The sequence below is a fragment of the Gracilinanus agilis genome, chromosome 1 (genome assembly GCF_016433145.1).
Source record: "Gracilinanus agilis isolate LMUSP501 chromosome 1, AgileGrace, whole genome shotgun sequence".
In the NCBI taxonomy this organism is placed as follows: Eukaryota; Metazoa; Chordata; class Mammalia; order Didelphimorphia; family Didelphidae; genus Gracilinanus; species Gracilinanus agilis.
The window spans coordinates 21097812-21116862 of record NC_058130.1 but is presented as its reverse complement, the minus strand read 5'-3'; the positions used below and the strand labels follow the sequence as shown (position 1 = coordinate 21116862).

At 45.5% G+C, this 19051-nt stretch overlaps 1 protein-coding gene across 2 annotated transcripts in view; it reads left to right on the top strand.

Moving 5' to 3' along the window:
* Positions 1–9141: 9141 nt before the first annotated feature.
* The window catches only part of DNASE1L3 (deoxyribonuclease 1 like 3), a 22609-nt gene continuing 12699 nt past the window's right edge, over positions 9142–19051 (top strand). For both annotated transcript variants that reach the window (XM_044659051.1, XM_044659031.1), the window contains exons 1-2: positions 9142–9289; positions 15871–15959. In XM_044659051.1, the coding sequence (XP_044514986.1) occupies positions 9146–9289; positions 15871–15959 (233 nt within the window). In that variant the 5' untranslated portion in view covers positions 9142–9145. The remainder of the gene's footprint in view (positions 9290–15870; positions 15960–19051) is intronic.

Sequence of the window (19051 nt, the reverse complement as noted above, 5' to 3'; positions counted from 1 at the left end):
ACTCGGCCAAAAACGCCTTCACCTTGGCCTTATAGAAAATGGCTTTCTTGTAACAATGGCATGGCTGCCCAAATCTGGTTTCCCTCAGATCTCTGCATCTCAGCCTCAAGGATCTCCTGGTGTCTTGTTTGTTGACAAGAGATACAGCTCTCCACCTGACAAAGAGTAGAAACCCATGTTCTCTCCATCCTGCAGGATGAGAATCCCACCACCCTCTTCATTGTAGGGTGCCAGCTCTAAGTCACCAGCGATGGGTCCTAAGGAGAGGACCAAGAGGCCAAAGGCTCCATCCACATGGATTTTATCTGCTATACTTTAGTCATGGAAAGGTCCAGCTGGACTCTGAAACCCTCCTAGTGTGGGATTTCTCAGCTCATTTGGCAGGTAAGATGGAGTAATCCTTATGTCATCCCTGTTTCTTATGATCTACCTTCACTGAAGTTCATTCTTCTTATTTTGGAAAGACAGATGGAAATTGTGCTTAGAAATGGTTATACTGCCCCCTTGAAAGGGCTATCATCTAATACACATTGCAGATCTCAGATCATCTAGTCTAGCTACAGGAAAGACCCCCAATTTTTCTCATTTCCCAACTACAATTAGAATCGCTTTAGAATGTATGCTCTAGGTGGCTCAGTGGATAGAGAACCAGGCCAGAGATAGGAGGTCTTGGGTTCAAATATGGTCTCAGACTCTTCCTAACTGTGTGACCCTTGGCAAGTCACTTAACCCCCTTTGCCTAGCCCTTCCTGCTCTTCTACCTTGGAACCAATGTACAGTATTGATTCTAAGATGGAAGGTGAGGAGTTAAAAAAAAAAGAATACATGCTCTATGAGGACAGAATTATTTGCTTTCTTTGGCTCCCCAGTACCTCACTTGCTTGTGCCTGCACATTTTAAGTGTGTAATAAATGACTGGCTAGCTGTAATAGCACCTTTGACAACAAGGAGATCAAGCTTCATAAATTTGGAATTACAGCACAGGTCTGACCGCATCCTTCCAGGGCTCAAAAAGCTTCACTGGCTCCCCTTGGCCTCCAGGGTAATGTACAAAAAGAGCATCGCACTTACATACAGAATGGCTCCTCTTTTCCTTTTTTAATGTAATCCGCCTCTGGCACCTGAGCAGAGCCCCTAAGGTGGAGGCACCCACATGGGAGATAGCAGGGACCTGCTTCTGGGAAAAGACATTCTGTGTTGCCCCATCTCCTGAGAGGGAGCAGCAACTTGAAAACTTCCTGATTGGGCAGTCACTCTCCATCAGGCTGTGCCCATTCATCTGCAGGACTGAGGTAGGGGCAGCAGGGCCACCGCTGGCATTCAGAGCCTTCCATTGCCTAACCCTGCTGGGCATGGTGGCTGGCTGGAATCCTCTTCCTCCTCCTCTCTGCCTCCTGGCCTCCCTGGCTGCCTTCAAGTTCCAGCTAAAATCCCAGCTTCTCGAGGAAGGCTTCTTCCATCCTCTTCGTTCTAGTGCCTTCCTTCTCTTCATTATTTCCTGTTCTTCATGGGTCCAGCTTGTTCGTACGTGTTTCTTGGGTGTAGGGGCTGTGCAGAGAGCACGAGCAGCTCTGGTAGCTCTTTTCAGGGCTGCTTATCCACCTTTGGGGTCTGCCTGGCCCCCAACTCTCACGTGGAGCTCTGAGAGGCTTTAGCATGCCCAGTAAAACCATCTTGGAAGACAGGTTAAACCAAGCTGAGGGTAATGACAGACCTCAAACCCCTCAGTGGCTCAGGGGATGGGAAGACTTCCCTGGAGGAAGCGGCAGGTGAGATTCCTTTCAGTGGCCTTGAAGTCAACTAGAACATGCACCGTGGAGCACTTAGAGCTTGATTAAACATCAAAGAAGCCAAGGCCATCCACATATTGGTTCTAAAGCAGAAGAGCAATAAGGGCTAGGCAATGGCGAGTAAGTGACTTGCCCAAGGTCATACAGCTAGGAAGTGTCTGAGGCCAGATTTGAACCCAAGACCTCCCATCTCTGGCCTGGCTCTCTATGCACTGAGACACCTACCTGCCACCCAAAGGAACCCATTTTTGCCCTTGCACTATCCAATGTTATTATCAATCACTTAGAGGAAGACATCTAAACATCCAATTTGGGGATGACATTGAGATTAGAAATAGGCAACAGGAGAGAATCAAAAGAGTTCAATTAAGATAAAATGATGAACTGAGTAAACTTCTAAGGAGAAATCTAGAATCCTGTATTATGGGTTCAAAAAGAATCTATAGTACAAGTAATGGATGAGAAGACATGGTTAGACCACAGTTTGTGAGAGAAAAGATCTTGAGGACCTGAGTGGACCACCTCAACAAATATGGGATGTCCAGAAATGTGGGATGGCAACCAAAAAAGCCCATATACTCTTGGGATGCATTAATAGAGGGATAGCGCCCAGGAAGAGGGAGAGAGCACTCCTGACAGCTACTCCAGTCAGCCTATCTCAGGACTATTGAATTATGTCCTAGGCACCCCATTCTGGCCAAAATGAATGAGTCCAGAAAAGGGTAGCCAGGATGCTAAGAGGTCTGGGGACCATATTCCTATATGAGCATCAGTTGGGAAAACCAGAGACTTTTAGTTTGGGGGGGGGGAATATATATATATCCTGGGTTGGCATAAGAAATTAAATGGGAATTTGTGGGGGAGTTTTGCAGAAGCTACAGATGCCACTCAAAGGCCCACAGACCACACAGAAAAGGTTTAGAAACTCAGAAATGCATACTTAGCCCAAAATGTACAATAAGGTGCTATAAATATGTCACCCAAGAAAAAGAAAAAGCTCAGGTTTGTTTCCTCTGGTATGAAAGGAAGGCCTTATGTGAATTTTTGAGATGGTGGCAGTGATGCACCCCTGGCCCCCGCAAAGTAGAAGAGATAACCGTATTATTGTTTAATATTGACTGTATTTTTAAATGAACAAATAGCACCTACTATGTGCCAGGCACTGTCCTAAATGACATATAATTATGATCTCATTTGATCCTTACAACAACCCCAGAAGGCAGATGCTATTATTCCCATACATATAAGGAAACTGAGGCAAATAGCAATTAAATATCTTGCTCAGGGTCACACAAGTACTAAGTCTCTGAGGCTGGATTTGAATTCAGGTTTTCCTGAATCCAAACCCAATATTCTACCCACTGTGCCACCCAGCTGTTTGGCCTCAGAAGGCAGAACTAAGTACAATAGATGGAGATCCCTTCACAGAGCTATTCCATAGTAGAATGGACTGCCCTGGGAAATAGTGGATTCCCCATCTCTGGAGGTCCACAGGCAGAGTCTAGAGCAGTGGTTCCCAAACTTTTTTGGCCTACCGCCCCCTTTCCAAAAAAATATGACTTAGCCCCCTGGAAATTCATTTTTTAAAAATTGTAATAGCAATTAATAGGAAGGATAAATGCACCTGTGGCCATCACCACTTCCCTGGATCGCTACAGCGCCCACCAGGGGGCGGTGGCGCCCACTTTGGGAATCACTGATCTAGATGACCTCGAGTTGGAAATATCCACCAATGAGACATCTTTTGTGACTGGGTCTTCTAAGATGATGGGCTAGAAGGATCCTGGGGGTCACCTAGTCTTACTGCTCCATTTTATGGATGAGGAAGCTGGACCAGAGAGTGGCAGTGACGCCCAGCTTCTTATGTGTGGTAGATGGCAGAGCTGGGAAACCATGTTATCTGAATCCAAGCCAGTGCTCTCCTCCCTTCTCAGATACTGGTTTAAACAAGTTTCATTTGACCTAGTTAATAAGCTCTTTTCAAAGACTTTAGCAGCATCTGCTTACATATAATTAAGGGGCTGATTCTAGGTTCAGCTCTGGGGGCCACCTTTTAAGAAAGACAGTGATAAGCTGGCTCAGGGAGGCCAGAGGAGGTCGGTGCAGACGGCGAAGGCTCTTGAATCCATGTCCTATGAAGACTGGTTAGCCTGGAGACAATAATGTCCACCTGTCATCAAGTATTTGAAGGCCTGTCCCATGGAGGAAGGATTAGACTTGTTTTGTTTGGCCCCAGTAGAGAGAACTAGGAACAAGGAGTGGAAAATTCAAAGGGACAGATTTAGACTTGATGTGAAGAAAAACTTCCTAATAATTAGGGCTGTCCAAAAGAGGAAAGGGTGGCCGCCAAGGGAGGGGGGAGACTTCCTCTCCTTGGAGGTCAGCAGGCACAGGCTTGGCAGGTCGGTTCTAGTGGGGATTCTGATTATGCAGGGGCTGGACTACATGGCCCATGATGTCTCCTCCAACTCTCAAATTCTCTGATGTGAATATGATTTAAAAATGAAATATAAACTATTAATTAATATTTTAACAAAATGGCTTAATACTAAATGCTAAATGCTAAAATAAAGTGTTAGAAATAGAAATTAAAAATTAAAATGGGATGAGATTATAAGTGACACCTGATATATCAACTTGGTCATGTCTCTTCTCGACAGTATATTGTCGATACAGTACGTTCAAGTGTATATGAAATGTAGCACCTGGGGATACTCTACAACTTGTGGGGCAGCAGATAATCACTGTAGGTTGCTTTTAGAAAACCCTCACCTTAGAATCACTATTGTGGATTGGTTCCAGGGCAGAAGAACAATGAGGAGCACTAGGCAATGGAGGTTAAATGATTTGTCCAAAGTCACACAGGCAGAAAATGTCTGAAGTCAGATTTGAACCCAGGATCTCTCATCTCCAGATCTGACTCTGTCCACTGAGCCACCTAGCTGTCTCCAGTTATCCTAGTTTTAGGATACACTTAAACGATAGATAGATAGATAGATAGATAGATAGATAGATAGATAGATAGATAGATAGATAGATAGATAGATAGATAGATAGATAGATGGATGGATGGTTGGATGGTTGGATAGATAAATGGATGGATGGATGAAAAGACAGACAGACACAGAGAGAGTTGAGAGAGAGAAAGAGAGAGAGAGATGGTTGGATGGATAGATAAATGGATAGATGGATGAAAACAGACAGACAGACAGATAGATAGATAGATAGATAGATAGATAGATAGATAGATAGATAGATAGATAGACAGATAGATGGTTGGATGGATAGATAAATGGATGGATGGATGAAAAGACAGACAGACAGACAGACAGACAGATAGATAGATAGATAGATAGATAGATAGATAGATAGATAGATGATGGATAGATAAATGGTTGGATGGATGAAAAGAAAGACAGACAGACAGATAGATAGATGGATAGATAGATAGATAGATAGATAGATAGATAGATCGATAGATAGATAGATAAATAGATAGATAGATGGATGGATGGATAGATAGATAGATAGATAGATAGATAGATAGATAGATAGATAGATAGATAGATAAATGGTTGAATGGATGAAAAGGCAGATAGATAGATAGATAGATAGATAGATAGATAGATAGATAGATAGAAAGAAAGAAAGAAAGAAAGACAGAGATAGAAAGATAGAGAGAGATGGATGGAGAGAGATGGATGGATGATAGATTTAGATATACTTTGTGAAGTATAGTTATATACTTATAGAAATATATATTTTAAGAATACTTTTAGTATTCTTAAATACTACTACTTCGTATTAGTAAATACTACAATTAGTATTCTTAGGAACAGTAGAATGAAGAAGATGTATCTGATAGATGAAACATGATGTATTTTCTTACATCTTCAAAATCTATGGTTCACAAGCCCCACCGATGGATTACTCTCTCTCTCTTTTTTAAATTCTTATTTTAGAATCAATACTTGGTATCCAGCCAATACTAAATATTGATTCCAAGAAAGAAGAGCAGTAAGGGCTAGGCAATAGGGATTAAGTGACTTGCCCAGGGTTACACAACCGGGAAGTATCTGAGGCCAGATTTGAATCCAGAATTTCCCAACTCCAAACCTGGCACTCTATCCACTGTGCTAACGAGCTGCCCCAATGGGTTATTCTTTTTTTTTTTTTTTTTTTTACTTTTTTTTTTTTTTTTTTTTAACCCTTGTACTTCGGTGTATTGTCTCATAGGTGGAAGATTGGTAAGGGTGGGCAATGGGGGTCAAGTGACTTGCCCAGGGTCACACAGCTGGGAAGTGGCTGAGGCCAGGTTTGAACCTAGGACCTCCTGTCTCTAGGCCTGACTCTCACTCCACTGAGCTACCCAGCTGCCCCCTGGGTTATTCTTAATAGTTAACCAGAAGACAAAAATTAGTTCAAAGCAAATGCATATAAGGAATTGGCTTAATAAGAAAAGTAGACACAAAACGGTGTAAACCTGGGCCTGAACGCTCCCATAAGCACACATAATATCAGTGGGAAAAGCAGACACACCGAGAGAACACATATGGAGTCTGGGGTCAGGATGCGTGTGTGTATGGAGGGGAAGGACCAGTGGAGAGGTAAACGTGGCTCCTGTGACCTCACAGAGATGGCATAGAACTACTCTCCTGTGCCATTAGAATGGTCCTGTGTCCATCTCTGCTGGACGATGCCCTGCTCTGGTCTCTACTGCCTCCGGTGTGGCTCGGCTGAAAGCCTTGGGTAGAGTGCTACCGTGCTTTTTTAACTTAAATCTAAGATATAAATTTTCCCCAGAAGAAAAGTCTCTGTCCAGTACCCACAGAAAGGCCTTCCCAATCTGGCTCCTTCCACATTGGTCTGGCAAAGTCGTTTATCTCTTCCCAGGGAGATTCCTAGCCTCGGGGGCTAAACTGTTCAGGTCAAAGTTCGAGTTCTTCCAAGCAGCTAAAGGCCTTTTCTCTGCATGAAGGCCACTGAGGGGCTGGAGGCTGGAGGCTGTCTCGCTCTACTTTATGATGGCTCTTCAGTATCGATTCTGAAATGTTTCTCTCTGATGGTGGCTTGGTTAAAAACCAGGAAGGGCTCCCAAACAGCAGTGGGGGTCAGCGTTGCCCTTTGTAAGTCCCAAGTCTCTTCTGTTAGCCCATGGAGGTGAGCCGGCAGAGAGAAGGACAAGGGACGGAGGCTAGCTAAGGGGGTGGGAAGGCAGTGGAGGCTGGGAGGAAGGCCTCATCTAACTCAAGGTTCAGCCACATGCCTGGCCCCTTCCTATGCAGATAAGGCTGATACAGACTCCAGAGCCCACACCCTTACAGATAAAACTGGTTTCTTCTTACAATTAGGAGGCTGTTCATAGATTCTGGCTGGTGGCCACCCACAATTTGAGCAAATTCATGAGATTTCAATGTATTCCCGTTTCCTTTTTCTCATCCATCCCCTTCTGTGCTCATAGAGTCACCAACCTAGCTCAGGCTCTCCTCCTCTCTCCCTTTCAGTAGCCTCATGATGGGTCGGCCTCCATACTTCCAGCCTCTCCTCTCTCCAATCCATTCCTCCACACAACTGTCAAATGAACATTCCTAATGGGGTTGCTAGGTGGCACAATGGACAGAGCATTAGACCTGGAGATGAGAGATCCTGGATTCAAATCTGGCTTCAGATGCTTCCTAGCTGTGTGACCCTAGGCAAGTCACTTAATCCCCATTGCATAGCCCTTGCTCTCTGTCTTATACCAAAAGTAAGGTTTGTTTGGTTTTGTTTTTTTTTTTAAAAGAACATTCCTAATCATATTTCTAACTCTGTCACAGCTCAAGAATCTTCTCTGATTCCCTCCTGCCTCTAAGTAAAATGACAAACTCAGGCTGAGATTTAAAACCTGCCTAAATTCATATGAATCCCCTTCACACAAGCAACATTCCAGACAAATTGGTCACCATTCCATAGAAATCTCGAATCCAACATGTCCGAAACTTGAGCTCATTCTCTTTTCTCCCTTCTTCCCAACTTCTCTGTCACTGTCCAGGGTACCAACCTTCTCCCAGTCCTCTCAGCTCTCCTCACAATGGAGGCAAACTCTCTGATCCTCCCTCTGCCCACTCCATAGTCTATCTGTTGCCAACTCCCCAACACATCTTACATCTCCTCTGAAGGTGCCACCATGAGTCCAGCCCCTCATCATGTCACACATGGCCTATTGCAACAGCCTGCTGGTTAATCTACCCTTCCCAAGTCTCTCCATCCACCCCTCAGCTGCCAAAGTGATTTTCCTAAAACCCCAACCCCAATTCAATAAACACAGTGGCTCCCCATCACTTCCAATATCAAATAAAAAATGCTCTATTCAGCCTTTAAACACACACACACACACACACACACACACACACACGTCCCACTGCCTCTTTCCAGTCTTCTCATACCCTTGTCCTTCCATGTACTCCTTGATCCAGGGACACCAGCCTCCTGATTGCTCCCCACACAAGATGCTCCATGTCTTGACTCCGTACATTTCCACTAGTTGGTCCCCAAGTCTCGATTTTCTCCTTCTTCCTCTCTGCCTCGTGGCTTCCCTGACTTCAAGTCCCAGCTAAAACCCTGCCTTCTCCAGGAAGCCTTTCCATCCCCCTTAAATCTGGTGCCTTCCCTCTGGTGATTTTCTCCAATTTAGCCTGCATGGAGCTTGCCTGTACATAGCTATTTGCATGGTAGCCTAGGAGTTCCTCTAGAGGAGAGACGGTCTTGGGCCTTTTTCTCCCTGACATGGAGTGGTATGATGCTCTCTCCAGGCTCTAGGCTTTCCCACAATAACCCTTTGCTGCAGGTGCCAGGATGCTGTGTTTCTGCAGTGGCCACCCCCAGGAATATTCCAGATTACCTCCCTGTGCCCCCCAAGCTTTCTGATGATCTTGGGGAGCATCCAAAGTCTGTAAAAGTTGGGAAACACTGGATTTTAGAGCTCTGAGATGGAGCTGTGGCTGGGAGCAGAGATTAAGGCCAGCTGTGGCCCTCTGGTACTCACCCCATTTGTCATCTCTTCCCCCAGGATGGGCAAAGTTGGGGCAGAAGACTAAACTGATTTCCTAACGTGGTAAACAAACAATTCCTATGACAAGCTTGCTTTGCAATGAATCTTAGCCAAAAAGCTGAAGATTCCCTCTGGGCAAAAAGCCCGTGACCTTTAATTCTTTCTTCAGAGAAGTGAAAGCTTGAAGAAGGAAGGAAGGAAGGAAGCCAGTTATTCCTGCTGTCTACACCCTATATAAGCCTGCAGGCTGCAGCAGAGCTTGCACTGGGAGCAGCACTCACATACCAAGCTGCACCTTGGGCTTGGGCTGGAGAAGGCCACCAAGATGACGAGGATGCTGCCTGTCACCCTGCTGCTGCTCCTCTTCATGCTGGACAGCATTCAGACCTTGAAAATTTGCTCCTTTAATGTGAGGTCCTTTGGGGCAGCAAAGAGGGACAACTCCCAAGTGATGGATGTGATCGTAAAGGTAAGGACCCCGAGACCTCTGACTTAAATAAGAATGGTCAGGCTCTACTTTGGAGAGTTCTTGGACCTGAAAGCCGAGCTCTCTGTTAAGGAGGAAAATTAGGGAACGGAGTTCTAGTGCAACTGCCTCAGCCAATCCTTCCTTTCTTTGAAGCTAGCACCCAGAGTGGCAGTGCTCAGTAGTGATGAGCATGCTGAAATTGGAGTCAGGAGCTGCCTGGGGTTCGAATCCTGCTTGCTGTGTGACCCTGAGCAAATTGTTCAACTTTTCTGAACACGTCTCCTTATTTGCCAAATGAAGGGGTGGGGTAGTTGGCCTCTTTCAAATCTGGAACAATGATCCCAGATCCTGGGTTCAGACTGGGTAAACTGATCCACCTCTTTGAGTTGAGATGAATTACCACATCTGAAAAATGGAATCATAATACTTGGAGGGGGATGATTTGGTTTCGGTTCTACCCCTGACCCATATCGGCTATGGGAACCTGGGTCCCCCACCCTCTCGGTGCCCCTCAGGCAACCCTCTTTAGATTGCAGACAGAGAAAGGGCCAGCCTGCTTTGGGCAAAGACTATCCTCATTGAGATATACCAAGATATTCCTCAGGTCTTGGAAATCCCAGATTGGTGCCTCACGGGGAAGGAGAATATCTTGTTCTGTTTGTCCCCCAAAGGTAGAACAAGGAACAATGATGGGTGGAAGTAGCAGAGTGCTAACACTTTCTAAAAAAGCCCCCTCTCCCCTAGCCCCCCACCATGGCGGCCTTAGGAGTCCTGCGTTCCCCTGCGCTGGAGGTCTTCCTGCACAGGCTGGCTGATCCCTTGGGACTTTTATCCTGGGGGGGGGGGGGGCTTCCTTTGGAGGGAGATTGCAGAAGTGAATTATAGGTTGGACTAGAGGGCCAATGAGTTTCCTTCCAAATCTGAGATCTGTGATTAACTACCCAATCCCAAACATCCATGCAAGTCAACTACTTCTTGCCTCTGTCACCTTGGGCAAGTCACTCAACAGCTTTTTGGGTCTCAGTTTCTTCATCGGTAAAATGAGGAAACTAGACTAGAAGAACTCTATGGCCCCTTCTGGTCCTAAATCTCTTCTCCTACAACGAATGCCGCCCCCCCCAACCATTCCTGACTTAATCAGTAACTATTTATTTTGAAATGAATTCATCCGAATGCAGAAAGCCTCCTAAGCATTTTTGAGGCTCCCCGTCCACCCCCAGTGGAGATTCTGGAGATTCTTTGCTGGCCCATTCTTTTTTAGTCACCTTTCCTTTGTTTTCCTTCAAACCCTGCTTTTCTTGTCTTTTTGATAAGCTGGCAAATTCAGATAAGCAATGAGAGTAACTGAGGCCTTAAGGATGGGCTAAGGATAATCTTGGGCTTTGGGGTGAGATCTGGTCCTAATGTTTAGCAAACTGATATCCCTGCCACACTCAGAATGGCCTGAGAGGCACAGCCATGATAGGGGTGGGTGGGGAGGACTCGGATTCACAAGGAAAATTTTCCTCTTTCACAATGTGGAGTCCCTAATGGTTAATCAGTAATGGTTAAGGGAGCCACAGTAGGATTAGAAATTTAGAGCCAGAAGGGACCTTGAAATTCTTCTGGTCTCTACTGATGAGGAAATGGAGACCCAAAGAGCTAATAAGTGACTTGCCCAAGGTAACAGAGGTAGGAAGTAGCACTGCTTGCTTATTCATCACTTTAAAAGGTTGTTGCTGGCTGGGTTGTTGTTGAGTTTTTTTTAACATTTAAAAATTTTCTTGGTATCTTTTTAAAAATCTTTTATTTAATTAATCAATTTAGAATATTTTTCTGTGGTTACATGATTCATGTTCTTTCCCTCTCCTGCCACCCCCCTCCCATAGCCAATGAGCAATTTCACTAGGTTTTACATGTGTCCTTGATTAAGACCTATTTCCATATTATTAATGTTTGCTTTGGGGTGACTGTTTAGAGTCTACATCCTATTGGTATCTTTTTTAATGCCACCTTAATTTCTGAATATATTCCCTCCCACCCCCCTGCCTCACCACTTAGTAAGTCATCCCTTATAACAAAGAAAAAAATGAGTTGACAAAAAAAATCACCCAAACTAGGCAACATGTCCAATGAGAAACTCCCCACCCAGAATTTCTCACCTCTGCAAAGAAGAGAGGGAGGGAGGGAGGGGCATTTTCTCAGCTCTTTCAGGACAATGAAATGATGTAACATTCAGTTTCAGGTTTTTCCTCCCTGCTTTTTCTCTTTGCATTGTTGTAGTCAACTGGGTAGCTTCTGTTTTAGAGAAATAGCTTGTTTATGTCCTAAGTATTCCCATGGAGGGGCCTTGGGACCTCCCTGCCTCCGGTAGGTAGACCTGCCCCAGGATTCCCCTGAGAGTCGTGATTCCCATGTTGCCCACTGGCTGAAAATGAAACTTTGCCTCACGTGTTTACTGATGATTCATGATCTTTGCCACCTACGCCTGTTGACTGAACCAGTTTGATTCTGTAATGTATCTGAAATAGCATGGGATGATGGAAAGAGAGCCAGATAGAGAGTCTGGAGTCCTGAGGGATGACCCTGTTCCTGATGCCCACTATGTGGCCTTGGGAAGGCTGAAGGACCATTTAGGGGCCACAGGATATGGGCTCAAACCTGTGTGACCTTGGGTCAGTGACTTACCATCTCTGGGCTTTAGGGACCTCACCTGTAAAAGGAAGGGAATGGACTAGATGAACTCTCAAGGAGCCTTCCAGCTCTACCATTCTGTGATTTTATGGTTTAAATTAAACCCTAAATTCCTGATGGAGACCATGGGTCTAAGGCTGTGCTGATGAAGCTATGGCATTCGTGCTGGAGGGGGCTGCTCCCTTCCCACTCTCCACTGAACCTGAGGACATTTCTCACATCACCCACCCCTTTGCCCAGCAGCCCAGTGGGAGAACTTTCTCCCTCCCCTGTCTAGGGTAAGGTTGGGGGTTCACGTGCAGCAGGAAGGAGGTTGTTTAGGCACTTAGTCTCTAAAAGGTTCACCATCACTGGTAAGGGATACCTCGACTACTCCACAAAAGAAAATGCCAACAAACAACATTATATGTTAGGCACTGTACTAGGTGCTCAAGATATAAAGACTAAATGAAATCATAGATCCTGCCCTCAAGGAGTTTACCTTCTTCTTGGGGATGTTGGGGCGGAGAGGGCTGCACCATATACACGAAAGAGTCAAGTACAAGGAAAATCAAGGAGGGAAAGAGCACCAATAGTTGGGGACCAGAAAAAACTCCATGACAGGAGGAACCCCTTGAAGGAGGACAATTTGGGTGGGAGAATGAAGAAAGAGGTTACTCATAGAAGGGGAGGGGGATGACTTCTGTACTATCAAGCCAAGGGAACAACTATCAGTCCAGTGAAATGCAAACCCTGGAAAGAGAGCAGTGGGAACGAGAAGTGGATATAGTCATGAGAGCCATTAATGCTGAGGTTCGGGGACTGAGTGGGGGGGACTTTGTCTCAGAATAACTGAAGTGGGACAGAAATATGCCCCCAAACTTCACTGCTCAGGAGCTGGGAGGCAGTTAGGGTCCAGGGATAGGGCTGAATCAGAACATCTTATCTTCCAAGCAGCCTGGAAAGCTCTCCCTCTCCATCCTTATCTCCTAGAACCCTTCATTCATGACTAAGATAACTAGCCCTTGAAAGTATTTTTAAGATTTGCAGGCTATTTTACCTGTGTTGTCTCATTGGCTCCTCACAACCACCCTGGGAGGTAGGTGGTGTTATTATCTCCATTTTACAGATGAAGAAACTGAGGTAGACAGAAGTGAAGTGACTTAAGCACCTGAGGCAGTATTTGAACTAAGTTCTTCTTGAGTCCAAGTCTACCACCCCATCCTCAGGTCAGCTTCGAGGCTCAGAGCTGATGCTCCTTTCCTACAGGAGGCCTTTCTGGATTCCCACCAGTCATTTGCGCCCTGCCCTCAGCTTCCAAAGCCAGGAGAGGACGCTCCAACAGGAAAAGGGAGGAATATCCTGAGGAGGGAATGGAGCTTGGGGCAAATGGTCATGGGTGGCGTCTTCTGGAAGGGAAGACGTGAACTAGGATAAGAGCCAGAGCAGGGGTCCAAGAGAGCCCATCCCGCCCCGCTGAAGCTCAGGCAGACATCCCCGGCAGGGCTGAGATTTTGGTTGTTGCTGGCTTTAAAATCAGATGCTTTTCTAGAGGCAAACAGGAGGCAGCCCAGGGAAGCGATAATCGGTGGGAAATGTCATTGGGAAAGCAGGGATGTTTTTTACAGCTTTCCTAAGCAGAGGCGACGGGGCGGAGGGGACAGAGTGTGGACCTGGACTCTCGAGGCTCGACCCCGCAGAAGCACTTTATGGCTTTTCTTGAGCTCATCAGAACTAGCAGCATCCCTGCTCTTGTCCTTTGGGGCCTTTATTAATAACTAAGTAGCATCCCTGCATGATGCAGGCATGACTTGTCACAGGCGAGAACTCTGGACAGAGGACGAGGAGGGAGCTAATGTCTGGCGAAAAATGTAGTGACTCACACTAATGTTTCTCGGAGCAAGAATGACCGTGATTGGGTGAACTGCTGTGAGACTTTATAGCACTTGGGAAAATAGCATAGATTGAGCTTGTAATTAACAACTTTATTTTGTGTATTTTTCTGCCTTTATTTTTTATTTTTTGATTGCCAGTCTTGAATACTGAATCTGTGTGTGCTGAGATCTTATAAAATGAAGTCCTCTTGGGGGCAGCTGGGTGGCTCAATGGATGGAGAGCCAGGCCTAGACAGGGGAGGTCCTGGGTTCAAATCTAGCCTCAGACACTTCCTAGCTGTGTGACCCTGGGCAAGTCACTTGACCTCCATTGCCCACCCTTACCACTTTTCTGCCTTAGAACCAATACACAGTATTGACTCCAAGACAGAAGATAAGGGTTTTAAAAAGAAAAAAAAATGAAGTCTTCTTGTCTACAACTTTTTAAAAAAATGATATGAAATATTGACACAGGAAATACGTGGTTGAACACACGCATCGGGATTTGGCTTGCACTGATTGAGAAAGGGTGGTGTTGTCTAAATATGTGACATTTAAACATGTGTGTGTCCCATAGTACTACATCCCAGATCTGTGGTTTCTTTGGTATAAGGGAGTTTTCTGTATAAAAGGGACCTCTAGAGGGCATCCTAGTGCCTGGAGTCAGGAAAACTCATCTTCCTGAGTTCAAATCCAGCCTCTGGCACTTGCTAGCTGTGTGACTCTGGGCAAGTCATTTAACCTTTATTTTGCCTCAGTTTCCTCATCTACAAATGAAGTAGAGAAGGAAATGGCCAACCACTCCAGTATCTCTGCCAAAAAAGACCCAAGTGGGGTCATGACTGAAACAAATAAACAACTGTATAAATATAGAAAGAAAGACAACAGTGATACTCAGTGATTGGCTCTGGAAGTATAAGGACCGACATGTTTACCGCCTGATTTCCTGAACTCCAGGGCCATAAATCTGCCTGGAAGCACCGGAAGGAGATGTTTGTTTCTTTAATGTCTCGGGCTACAAATCACTCTCCTTTTGTCCAGAGTAGCCACTTAAGGTCATAGATTCAGGGCTGGACCCAACTGTAAAAGTCCAGCTCCCTCGTTTTATTTTATTTATTTATTTTTTAAAACCCTCATCTTCCATCTTGGAGTCAATACTGTGTATTGGCTCTAAGGCAGAAGATTGGTAAGGGTGGGCAATGGGGGTCAAGTGACTTGCCCAGGGTCACACAGCTGGGAAGTGTCTGAGGCCAGATTTGAACCCAGGACCTCCCGTCTCTGGTCCTGACTCTCCATCCACTGAGCTACCCAGCTGCCCTGTTGTGAGGAAGATTAGTTAGTAATTAAGTATTAGCCTTCCTGCTAGGTCAACCTTAATACTTAATTACTAACTAATCTTCCTCACAACACCCCAAAGCTCCCTCATTTTATAGGTGAAGAGGCTTAGCCAGTGTCACACAGGCAGGAAGTCACTGAGCATTGGTCCTTACGTGTCGCCGCCAGTGCCATGTAATTTTCCCCAAATGCCGCTCACTACTTGGCCCTCCTTTGTCAGGAACATTCAATAGCTCCACATTTCCTTACTGCAAAGTGACCTGGTGGACGGAGAGGTGACCTCAGAGTCAGAAGGGCCTGGTTTGGGGTCCCTGGGGAGGGAGGGGCTCAGTTATAAAATAGAATTTCATCTTTGTCTTATCATATTTTTATTTATTTTGTTCAACATTTCCCATCTACATTTGAATCTGGTTTGAGCCAGACTCCCCTCTAAGCAAGCTCGAGGTGTCAAAGGAGGCCCCGACGTGCTTGGGAAGGACTTTCTTCAGCGAGGAGTCCCTCATCGCAGGGGGCTCCACGGCCCTCATCCCCATCCTAGTCACAGAACCGCACTATTTAGACTCCTCGGGGTCTCAATTCCCCTTTGGCCAGCGTCACTATCTGGGCTCTCCTGGGTCCAGAAGCGGCGTCCCAGCTGGATGCCCCTCGTGGCCACGGCCCAGTTTAAGATATCTTGACGGTTCCCCCTCTGACGTGCTGCTCACCCTTTGCCCACCTCAGATCATCAGACGCTGCGACATCATGCTCCTGATGGAGATCAAGGACTCCCACAACATCATTTGTCCCACCTTGATGAAAATGCTGAACGGGTAAGAAAAACGCAAGTTCTTGGCCCTCCTCATGCAAGCAGACAAGGGCAAAAGGGAACTGAAATGGGGAAGGAGAGCCGGGCCAGAAACCCGGCCCCGGAGACCTTCGCCACATCTGCCACGGCCGCTTACGCGCCGCTGTCCGAAGAAAAGCTCTTTAGGGGCTCCGCACCGTGAAGATGCTAATGCTAAAAGCACAAAACTGGAGGGAAAAGACCAGAGACAGGAAGCGGGAAAACACTTTAGGGAGGGAAGATGTCAGAAGCCCGCTGGACGACGAGGCAAGAGGCTAAGGTTGCCTCTTGTGGCTTCTTGGGGACTCGGTTTCCACATTTGTAAAATGAGAGAGTTGATTCGATGGGCTTCACCAATGACATTCGAGGTCTGTGATTCTTGGGAGGAGGAAGGAAGGGCTGAGATGGTTAAGTTGGCATCTTGGCCCCAAGTCACGTTCTGCCTTCCAGAGCCCCCTGCGGGCATCCTTTGCTCTCTTCCTCCCTTCCTCTGGCAGGTGCCACAGAGCAGTCCTCGGGAGGAGGGAGAGGCAGCTGGTCTGCCTCATAGGATGAGTTATTTAGAAGCAGAAGAGCCCTTAGTCATCTAGCACAACCTCCTCACTTTAGAGATGAGGAATCTGAGGCCAGAGAAGAGAAGGGCCAGAGCCCCTCCGGCATGCAGGGACCTTAGGGACCCCCTTCATGCTGCAGCCGAGGGAACCAAGGAGTGCAACGATTTGCCTAAAAGAAGTGTGTCTTCCGATGCTAAATCCAAAGGGGTCCACCATGTTACGGTCGCCTCTTTCTCCCCGAGATCCTCTGATGGATAAATGCCTCCCATCTTTGACTTGACAGGAGTCCAGACATGTTGGACGCATGTTCTTTCAGGTCCATTACACGGTCCTTTTTAAGGAAATTGAATTTATGAGTCATTTGCATACAAATCATAGAAATGAGGCTGGACTAATCCTAGCTGTTCAAAACAAGCCTCCCTTACATAAACAGGATGTTGGAGAGCAATTTATTATGACCTAACCCAGCCACGTTCTGGATTTGGCTTAAAATAGAAAGCCCAAACTCTGGGTTCGGCATGAGCAACAAAGGGGCCCAAAGGAATGAACTTATGGACTGATCCTTCCCCAAAATGGGACTTCAAAGTTCCTTAGACTCTGAGTGAGTGCATAAAGGAGACAGCTGAGCTGAGAACTAGCATCCTTTGGGGGCCTTCCTGGGATGGAAAAGTTGAAAAAGAAAAAAATTTTGAAAGAATCCTGAATTTCTTGCCCTGTTGATCGAGGGTAGAGCAGATTCATTTTAAGCTGGAATCCTACAACGTGGGAGAAAGTTTCCAGCATGCCTTTGGCAAACATAGACAAAACAAAAATCTCCCCAAGTTGGGATGATAGTCAGAGGTAGCTGGGGTGGGTGGAGATGAAGCTCAGAAAGAGGAAGGCCAGTTTTCACTGAAGGCGTCTAAAATGATGATATAAGAAAAAAACCTTCACTTTCCTTCTATGTAATGTTTTCAAGGCAGAAGAGCAGTCAGGGCTAGGCAAACGATTTGCCTGGGGTCGTACAACTAGGAAGCATCCGAGGCCAGATTTGAACCCAAGATCTCTCATCTCCAAGACTGGCTCTCTATCCACTGAGCCACCTAGGTACCACGTCCCCCAAAATGATAATTATTTTAAGGGATTTGTAGGAAACCACAGAATTTCAGAATTAAGAGAGACCTCAAAGTCTAACCCATACCTAAACAATAATAATAGCTAACATTTCTATAGTAATTTATTTAAGGCTCATAAAGCTCTTTGCATTTATTATCTGAACATGTAATATGATAATACCAAGAATCCCCTTCACCGCATATCTGACCGTTGGTCATCCAATCTGTGCTGAAAGACCTCCGGTGAGGAGGAGACCACCACCTCCAGAGGGAACCCTGTGAGGGAGTTTTTCCTGCCACTAAACCTAGATTCCTCTTCTACATGACAGAGACTCAAACCCATTGTAAACTGAGAGCTGGCAGGAGCCTCAGAGGCCGTCTCATCCAGTTCCATCATTTTAGAAATGGGGAGAGTGACAGCTTTCAAGACATCTCCACCCAATGTCTTTGCTCCCCTCAGTGAATACTCATAGGGAAGGTTCATAAGGCCCTTCGCCGTATTGGTTGCCTTTCCAGCCAATCAATATCCTTCTTAAAATGTGGCACCAGCATCAAACCCAGTTCTCCGGACAAGGTTTGACCAGGGCAGTCTGTGATCTTTTTTGGACAAATTGCTACATAACAGCATTTCTAGACATGTCACTTTCTGGACGTTACTTTCAGGGAACAGATAGATCACCAGACCTGAGTTCAAATTTGGCCATAGATACTTACTAGAAGTGTGACCCCAGGCAAATCTGCCTCAGTTTCCTCAACTATAAATAGCATCCATTTCCCAGGGTTGTTGTAGGATCAAATAGGATTATATTTGCTAAGTGCTTAGCACTTAGCACAAAGAAGGCAATCATTAAATATTTGTTCCTTTCCTTTCCCTTCCCTTAAACTAATATATAAGAAGAGGACCAATAAGTAAAACAAGTTAATAAGATATATGGTTCATAATACAACAGCACAAAACAGTGATTTTCCAAAAGCATAGGGCACAAAGGTTGTGAGACTCTTTGAAAAAATTTACTCCTGATGAAAACCCTTGAAAATTTTAAAGCATTATATGTATGTATAGTTCTTATGATTACATGTCAAGATCCAGGTTACCAGGCTCAGAAATAGGAAGATAAGGAAAAAATAAAAACACACAGTGGGTTTGCAATTGAGAAGGATGAGATAGATAATAGACCAAGAGCTCAAGATGGTGGAGCAATATCTTCCTTCCTTCCTCTCTTCCTTCCTCCTTTCCTTTCTCTTTCTCTCTTTTCCTACTTTCTTTTTCTTTCTCTCCTTCTTTCTCTCCTTTCTCTCTTTCTCCCTTTCTCTTTCTTTATTTCTCTCTCTTCCTCTCTTTCTCTTTCTTTCTTTCTTTCTTTCTTTCTTTCTTTCTTTCTTTCTTTCTTTCTTTCTTTCTTTCTTTCCTTCCTTCCTTCTTCCTTCCT